The sequence below is a fragment of the Nanorana parkeri genome, unplaced genomic scaffold (genome assembly GCF_000935625.1).
Source record: "Nanorana parkeri isolate BGI_ZX_2015 unplaced genomic scaffold, ASM93562v1 scaffold365, whole genome shotgun sequence".
Lineage (NCBI taxonomy): Eukaryota > Metazoa > Chordata > Amphibia > Anura > Dicroglossidae > Nanorana > Nanorana parkeri.
Window position 1 is genome coordinate 1,278,668 of NW_017306633.1, and position 9,468 is coordinate 1,288,135.

Below are 9,468 nucleotides of genomic sequence, written 5' to 3' on the forward strand. Positions count from 1 at the left end.
ACATTCAATAAACATATTTTTCTTTCACTTACAATTCGTTTTTCCACTTCCTAGTCCTCTTGGGCATTAGTGATGTAATGTGCCCAAGTGTTGCAACTAGGGAAGGTTACATCAGCAGAGCATTGCTGGGAAATCTCATCTGCAATCTCACGAGATCTCAGGAAAAGGCATTTTCCTCCCCTGAGATATATGCTGTGCATGGTCGCATGTCCTAGTCACATGTACCAGAGTTCCAGGAAGTAAAGGGAGACATATTAATCTGCCCTTAGTAAAGATTGCCACTGTGAAAATAGGGAGGAAAAGAAAAACAAGGTATGCAAACAATACAAAGCCGGCAATTATCTAGAAGTATGTGTTTGTAGATTCTCATCACTGAACATTTCTAAAAGGTGACTTTGTTGTCATTTCAAAGATATGGGTAAAGTTCTTATTTAAGGGTCTATCAACAGTTCAGACAAGACATTAACCAGAGGGAAGCAAGAGAGGAGGATTCTAGGAAATCTCACCTACAAACTGTAGTCGGTTTAATTAGGCCATTGCAGGAAAAAGAAAGATGGATACCGAAATGGAAAGGTCGTTACCACAATAAACAGCTTGTGTGACAATCATTTTATATTGAGTATCTTATAAGGTCCGGGTACCAGTCACAATTCAGACACCATCATTTGTATCCTTTTTCTAACCTATAACATCTACGTGCCTTTTTCAGATCTTTTCGTTACGTGCACTTCTACATTATTAGCAGTGGAGAGACTGTGATTTCAAGAAGAACAGCCACTTCTGAATTCATTGCTGGATAAGGTTCAGGCAGTGACCCCTTCAGAGGGGGTTGGGAATGGCTCATCCACACTGATGCCATGCAGACGTCCCGCTATATAAGCAGAGGTCATCAGAAGTAGTTCTCATTTATCAAGCTGTCCAAAGCCAGAACTGTTCTTGTTCCAAGTATCAGCGGTCTCTCTTTTCACCCTCTAAAACTAGACCAGGATGACATAGGGAGGAGGCTCATTCCGCACTCGATCAATAATGTCATCCTGGTAATAGAGACCATTAGGAAGATGATGCTCTCCTGGTTCTATGGGTGACGGTCAAAGACAAGCAAGGTCAAAATTAATGGCAAAGGGAAAAATATTGTAAAGCAGTAACGGATGCAGTAAATCTACCGGAAGAGATTGAGAATCGTCTTTGGCAATTGCTGATTTGGAAAAGGAAGACCAAATGCAAAAGTCTTGTGGTGGGATAGGCTTCCCTGAACAGATGAGTCTTAAGGGATCGCCTAAAGGCAGTCAGAGTGGGAGATAAATGGACAGGTTGGGGTAAAGAGTTCCAGAGGATGGGAGAGACTCTAGTGAAGTCCTGGAGGTAAGCATGGGAGGAGTTGATGAGGGAGCTGGAAAGCAGGAGGGCTTTTGAAGAGTGGAGGGGACGGTTAGGGTGATACTGTGAGACCAGGTTTGAGATATATCCGGGGGCAGAGTTGTGGACGGCTTTATAAGCGATTGTTAATATTTTGAATTTTATCCTTTGGGCTGGAGGGGAATTTATCAAAACTGGAGAAGACAAAATCTGGCGCAGTTGCCAACCAATCAGAATCTCTCTTCAGTTTAGATTTGAAAATTCACGGTGACATACATGTTGACAGACCTTACAACAGGAGCCAGGGAGGGGAAGTAGTGTTCTTTCAAAGGTAAGAGCAGCGGGAGGGGGGAGAGGGGGCAATTCCATTTTCCCAAATTTGCCTGGGAAAGTAGACTTACCCTTTAAGGATTCTTATACATATGACCCAAATATCACTCTTTCCCCTCTAGAGAATGGCTAAGGACTTATTTTTTTTCTTGTTCCTGTAGCAATAAACTATTATTTCCTGTGACGTTGTCACCAGATTTGTAAGACTTTTTCGGGGGTAGCTGCTGGGAACTCAGTTTCTAGTGATGTAAATACGCTACCAGGACTACATCTCCCAAGAACCCTTGCCCTACACAAAGCACATATGAAAGCTCTCAAGAATCAAGGCATTAGCATTGTTTTTCTGAGAAAGTAATTCATGTACATATGTGAAGTGGGCCAGAGAGGGATGCACGGCTGACAACACGGCTTGGGATCTCAGAACAGAATATGTGTCTTCAGCCAAAGCAGACAGTTAGGAGCACACTAGATTTCAGGTAAATGTAGTTGCAGCATTTGTTAGGGATAAAATGCAGGGAAATGTGTATGTATTCCAGAGATATACTGAATCATTTTTATTTTAAATTTTGCCCTGACATACTTTAACGGTACCCACGTGATGCAGAGCTTTGTTACTGGTACCCACTTGATGCAGAGCTTTGTTACTGGTACCCACGTGATGCAGAGCTTTGTTACTGGTACCCATGTGATGCAGAGCTTTGTTACTGGTACCCACATGACGCAGAGCTTTGTTACTGGTACCCATGTGATGCAGAGCTTTGTTACTGGTACCCACGTGACGCAGAGCTTTGTTACTGGTACCCACGTGACGCAGAGCTTTGTTACTGGTACCCACGTGACGCAGAGCTTTGTTACTGGTACCCACGTGACGCAGAGCTTTGTTACTGGTACCCACGTGACGCAGAGCTTTGTTACTGGTACCCACGTGATGCAGAGCTTTGTTACTGGTACCCACGTGATGCAGAGCTTTGTTACTGGTACCCACGTGACGCAGAGCTTTGTTACTGGTACCCACGTGACGCAGAGCTTTGTTACTGGTACCCATGTGATGCAGAGCTTTGTTACTGGTACCCACATGACGCAGAGCTTTGTTACTGGTACCCACGTGACGCAGAGCTTTGTTACTGGTACCCACGTGACGCAGAGCTTTGTTACTGGTACCCACGTGACGCAGAGCTTTGTTACTGGTACCCACGTGACGCAGAGCTTTGTTACTGGTACCCACTTGATGCAGAGCTTTGTTACTGGTACCCAAGTGATGCAGAGCTTTGTTACTGGTACCCACTTGATGCAGAGCTTTGTTACTGGTACTCTGGTGACACATTTACCAGAAGAAAAATATTCAGAATCTTCACATGAGCTATACTCACTTTTATCCAGTTGAGCTAATGGTTACAGTCATTCCATCGAAATGAATAACTACAGTCACTTACAGGATATGATAAAAGCATACAATTGTAAAAAAAAGGATAAGGGGGGTGGCAGGTTAGAGAGACAAAGTAGGTATAATCGACATACAAAATGATCACAGGTCGTAATGCGCCCATTAAGATCACCTCTCATGATATAAGAGCATTGACCCATCATCCTCAGTCCCCTCATTAGAATGGTCCCAATCTGATTACATAATAGCGTCCAATACAATTTCACCCACTGCCGTCAAACTTAGAAGTACCATTGTAGAGATGGAGGGCCAGCTGTGTGAATGGAAGGAAAATATCATTCAAAGTCATGAAATGTGCTTACTCTCATCCGCGTCTTTCAAATGTTTTTCAACATCTGAAGAAAGCCGATGTTCAAACGCATCCAAACTGTCCACCATACCATCCATCGCTTATTTAAATATGATGTGGGCTGTCTGGGTAAGACAGAGACACTTTCTGTACCTATACTGACACAAACAGAATACCTTATAACATAGCAGCAAATAATAAAAAACATATTATTTCACAAGAATTGGATTAACAAGATGGTGTCTGTCTGGTTCCATTGAATTCAGTTCACCAAGGTGCAGCACTGCTGTCTTTGTAAGACGTGATATTGAGGATCAATCAAAGGTGATGGTGGTGAGCGGGGTGATCTCTAGTGTATGTTCCAGAGGGTGGGACTGGGGTGCGTGGATATCTGGCAAGGGTCCATTTCGATGGTGGCCATATTCAAACTTAATGCGAAGCTCCCCGATTTTTGAAAGAGGCAGGATGTCTGGGATCCACTCAATAGTGAATGGAGTCGGCTCCTTCTGGTCTGGAGATGTATTACCTGAAAGCAAAAGCATCCAAGGGTCACTTCCTCCAAGACAATACAATGTTTGACAAATGCCCGTAGGGCATGTTATACACTGGCACCTCAAATCTCCAAATAGTAAATTTGGTTTAAGACCGGCAATGAGTGTAGGACCTGAATTGCTCCCAATTAAAGACACTCCAACTCCCTCCTTAATCCCCTCCAAATTCCACCAAAGCAACACACGCACAGGATAGCCTGCAGCTTTGGTAAGAGCCACCTGAAAGCAACCACATGGATAACCTTTAAAAATAAAAAGACCCCTTTAACCTTTTCACTGCTAGAGCCATTTTTTTTGCACCTGCTAAAATACACATTTTAGGCTTGAAGATTACTGAAAACCCCCAATACATAATGGACCGATTCAATAAGACATCTGTGACACATTTCTGGTGGTGCATATGTAGTCTGAAGCGTTGTGTCTAATTCATGAACAACCTGTGACATTTTCATTGTTAGTAAAGACGGGTGAGACAAATTGAAGTCGCTCTTATTTACAAAGTAGAAAAAATAGGTTACCAGCACTCAGATTGATTTCAAATAGATAAGTCCTTTTTATTGGACATACGTGTCACAATAGTCAAACAGCCGACGTTTCGGGGCCACGCAGAGTCCCTTCCTCAGGGCAAAAGATGTGGGTCACATCTTTTGCCCTGAGGAAGGGACCCTGCGTGGCCTCGAAACGTCGGCTGTTTGACTATTGTGACACGTATGTCCAATAAAAAGGACTTATCTATTTGAAATCAATCTGAGTGCTGGTAACCTATTTTTTCTACTTTGTGCATTACACGGTGCCATCCGTGGGAGTTACTGCAAGCACCTTATCTCTACTGGCCGGGACTGCTGAAAGGTGTGCGGAGAGCACCCTCACCAATTACAGCTCTTATTTACAACACTTTTACTGTATGATGCGATTGTTGCAACAACTTCATTATGAATTACACCCATATTGGTGATGGAGAAAGTGGAGGTAAAGAAGATCTCTTGCATGTGGGAGTAAGTTGTTAATTGTGCGACATGTGTAAGTATTATGTTGCATTTCTACAACAATTCTGCAACATAATTTCCTCTGAAGCTGATATTTGTTGCTTCTTTTGCTCTCCCAACTTCTCCAAATATCTCCTCTGCCTATAGAGATTCTTGTGACAGTTCTGTCAGAGATGCAACAGACTCATCTACACCTTACCAACACGTACATGAATGGTGAAAATTAAATTTTTTACATCTTTATTTCCAGTAAAAAAAAATACACTCACAATAATTATATTGATACCAAAGATACCTAATATGTGTACCACAATTGTTGTTCTCTGAGGGTAATAGACACAGACTTAGACATTATAACATTACATGAGGACCTGGATGAAATAGGGGAGTGGGCAACTATATGGCAGATGAGGTTTAATGTTGATAAATGTAAAGTAATGCACTTTGGGGGTAAAAATAGGCAAGCAGAATACACATTAATGGGAACGCCACTAGGGAAGTCAGAAATTGAAAAAGATTTGGGGGTCATAGTAGACCACAGATTGAATTACAGTTTGCAATGCTAGGCTGCAGCAAACAAAGAGAGCAGAGTGCTGTCTTGTATTAAAAGGGGAATGTACTGTAGAGACAAAGCAATCATTTTGCCACGTTAAAGATTACTTGTTCGTTCTCATCTGGAGTATGCGGTTCAGTTTTGGTCACCAATCCACAGAAAAGATGAACTTGAGTTGGAGAGAGTCCAGAGAAGGGCAACTAACCTAATTAAGGGGAGGGAGGACCAAACAAGGTTGTTAAATGTAAACTTGTTCACGCTGGAAGTGAGGGGATTACGCTGGGACATGATTTTGATGTACAAGATGTTTGGTGGTGATGGCAACATCAGCAATAAACAATTTACTGTAAACTCCTTAACACGGACTAGAGGCCACCACCTAAAACTGGTGGAGAAAAGATTTAACCACAAGGGGCGTAAGGGCTTTTTTTCAGTCAGAGCGGTTAAAGTCTGGAACTCGCTGCCACACGAAGTGGTATCAGCAGAGAGTATTGAATCATTCAAAAAGCATTTAGATACCTTCCTCAGAGCGTAACATACAGGGGTACAGGTACACTTAAAAACAAGGACACACAGGGACCCGTGTACACATAAACACAATCACACACAAAGGTTGGACTTGATGGACCCATGTCTTTATTCAACCTCAAATACTATGTACCTATGTACCAGTGTGCACCCAACATGCGTGTTTGTGTTCATATGTGCATGTATGTGATCACTAATGTAACCGCTACGCTGTTTTGATATTGACTGTGCTCAATAAGCATTTTTCCTGGCCAGGAAGGTCATAGATTGACAGCTGCTTTGAACCTGCAAGTGATCAGAGCTAAGTGCTTCTAAGTTAATTCTTTATAGGGGAGAACATTGCTAGTTCTCTGGTCTCCCACCGCTCTCCATCCTAAAACCTGCCATAGACGTTCCAGGCACCTAGAAGAGACAGGTTAGCCCCGGACACAGGGTACATGGTGGGAGGGGAGACTGTACATTACTGTACACGAAGAAGGGATTGGGTGGTTTTATAGTGGCCTGAATAACTTCTACAAGAAAGTCAACAGCTCACCGTGAAAAGGGTAAATAAACTTCTGGCTGCTATAGCAGCTTGGAGTCTGCTTGCATTTCGGTGTTTATACTTGTCCGTGGCAGTGAAACGGTTAAAGCAACACTTTTCCTTTAACACAACTCTCCCCAGCAGCGTATATTTACCTTTCCTTTACCCCTTAAATGTTCAGTTCAGTGTAACTAACCAAGTATACAGCAGAAGTGGGGCTCAGCACTTGTGGATGTCCTACGATCCAAGACTGCTTCACAGGGACATACAGGATGACTGGTACGAATAGGCACCCCATTATATCTGCTCCTCAGCACTGCAGTATTCTTAGACCAGGTTCACCTCATCACGCATTGATCACTATTAATCCTAAACAAATTATTCTGAATCAAGTGTAATGACAACAAAAAAAACACTGACCGACTTTCAGGAAGGTTTTCAGCTCCAGTGGTCGGATGGGCTGCTTCTCTAACCGCCCGTAGCTTTCAGCAATATTTTCCACTTCCACTTTGGGGCATTTGAATAAATCGTACGTTCCATCTCTGTTCTGGACAAAACTTCTGGTGATTTCTAGTGGCATCTGTGGAGAAAAATCACAAGCAATAGGGAAGATTATCCCGGTTATGACTCTGATTCTGGCTCGGTGGAGTATGTGCAGACACTGAAGTAAATTCAAAGACCAGAAAGTGATCTCTCTTCATCATAAATGAGCTTCACTGAAGCACTGCTTGGCTATTATATTGGGTTTTAATGATCAGAATGAGGTTTGCTTCTTTTACTGCCATCAGATGAATAATTTCATATTATTAAACTGAAGGCAGATAAGACCTGTGAGACCTGCTGTCCTGCCATACTGGGCTGTGTTGTGTGGCAAAGCTGTGCAAATCTGAGTGCATGGAAAAACAAATGCTTTGCCATTCTGATGCTTTTGTGTCAATACTTTGGGCCATCGACTTGCTGCATGCTTGTACAAAATGATAGAAATGCACTTTTGTACCTAAAACGTAGGCATACTGCTCATCACAAAACGAAGATATTCTATTACAGTGAACACACGGTATATTTTTTGCTAATAGTTAACTGCTTGCCGTCCGCCCAAGCTTCCATTAGTGGTTTGCTGTATATAACCAGCTTTTTTTTTCTGCTCGCACGCAGCCGTTACCGGCTGTTTCACATACAAGCGATCGACGGCTCTATAGCCGTCCGATCGCTTGTATGTGCTGCCCTGTCCCCCACGTTTACGCACATAACGTAAATACGCGTCAGGTGCACCAGTGTGCGAAACTAACAATTGCGACACATGTTATATATTGCTGCAAACATTGCAGTGAGAGCAATAATTTTAGTGCCCTCAATCACTGATAACACTAAACTGATGAGCGGTAAAAACTTTTAAAGCGTCGCCTAGGGCCAATTTGGGGTATTGTAGTTTTTTGAAGTTTCGTGGGCGTGCACAATTTTAAAGCTTGACATCTTTGGTGTCTATTTACCCGACGTGACCCTGTCTTTTATATTTTACCAAAAAATTGGGTAATAATAAATGTTTTAGAATTTAATATAGTTATAGTTTTTTGGTTTAATTTTCTGTCATTTTCCCCTACTATAGTAAAAAATAAAACCTCAGTGGTGATTAAATACCACCAAAAGAAAGCTCTGTGTGTCTCCAAAAAAATGGTATAAAATTAATTTCAGTACAGCGTTGCATGACTGAATAAACGTCAGTCAAAGTACTGCAGCGCTGAATAATGAAAAATGGCCTGGAGAGAAAGGGGGTATAACACCCCGGTCAGCAAGTGGTTACATGGAAAAGAAGCGGTTTGTGGGACTTTTGGTAAGTAAAGGGTTAATGTGCCATCCTTCTTTCACTAGTTTTCTGTGCGGATGGCGCTGCGTGTATTGGAGAGATTGGCATTGTCCACCCTTGTTTGGGTATATACAACAACATGCATTTCATTCTGTTCATCATGTTGCGATAGCGATGCCACAGTCAGTGTAATCGCCACCATCCTAGAAATAATCCATGACGGACGGAATGTTGAGGAGCTCAAGCAATTGATAAAATCTTTGGCCATTGAATTCCAGCATGCAATAAGCACTCTCTTCTCATGTACGCTATAAGGAGAATTCATTGCTTCATATTTTGTTTACAAAGGACTGTGGAGTGAGAAGTGCTTTTACTTGCCTCCTCCTCCCCCTCCTGTGCAGGCGTATTGTCAGCACATTGAGTTGTGGGACATGTCGTTTGATCACCAAGCACTGAAATAGAATGCCAGATCACTTATCTAAAGCAGAAGACACAGCTTTGGGGGCAAACCTTTTGAAAACAGTCCTGGAATGCAGCATATTGGAACAGAGGGTAAGCAAGTTTCTAATATAAATGAGTAAATGAGTTGTAGAGTTAAAAAAAAAAACACCGAAACAGATGGGGAGTTACTGGTACCCCATCTCAGTGCATTAGAAATCTTCATTCCTGGCACCTGTATTATATAAGTGACCACTGAACACTTACCTCTGGGGTGTCAAAGATCTGCTTCACGTGTAAAATGTTGGTTATGTGCCAGGTATATTTGGAGAAAGTCCCCAGCGGGAGGGCATCTTTCCTCACAAAAGCTGTAAAATAAAAAATCTCGTCAAACATTCCCTCAAAGAAGAACTTCCATCTCCCAATAAAAAGAACAGTCCCTGTGTCCATTGGATCAAACATATACTATTAGCACGGCAGCTTTTCATCTTTTATATATTGATCACTTTGAGACAGCTTCCATAGCGCAGAAGTTTTTATATTCACCTGTGTCCATTACCCTTGGTGCACTTTGTTGTTGCAGAATTATACTTACGATCCCAGCAGATCCAGCGTTGTACTCTTCTCTCACACAACTGTCCTACAGTGCTGCCATCCTCCTCCAGT

The 9,468-nt window shown here is 42.4% G+C and overlaps 1 protein-coding gene across 2 annotated transcripts in view; it reads right to left on the reverse strand.

Moving 5' to 3' along the window:
• Positions 1-3,647: 3,647 nt before the first annotated feature.
• Positions 3,648-9,468, reverse strand: part of CUNH2orf42 (chromosome unknown C2orf42 homolog) — a 31,582-nt gene continuing 25,761 nt past the window's right edge. For both annotated transcript variants that reach the window (XM_018558880.1, XM_018558879.1), the window contains exons 7-9: positions 9,070-9,170; positions 6,981-7,140; positions 3,648-3,945 (exon numbers count right to left, since the gene is read on the reverse strand). In XM_018558880.1, coding sequence (XP_018414382.1) covers positions 3,734-3,945; positions 6,981-7,140; positions 9,070-9,170 — 473 coding nt within the window. In that variant the 3' untranslated portion in view covers positions 3,648-3,733. The remainder of the gene's footprint in view (positions 3,946-6,980; positions 7,141-9,069; positions 9,171-9,468) is intronic.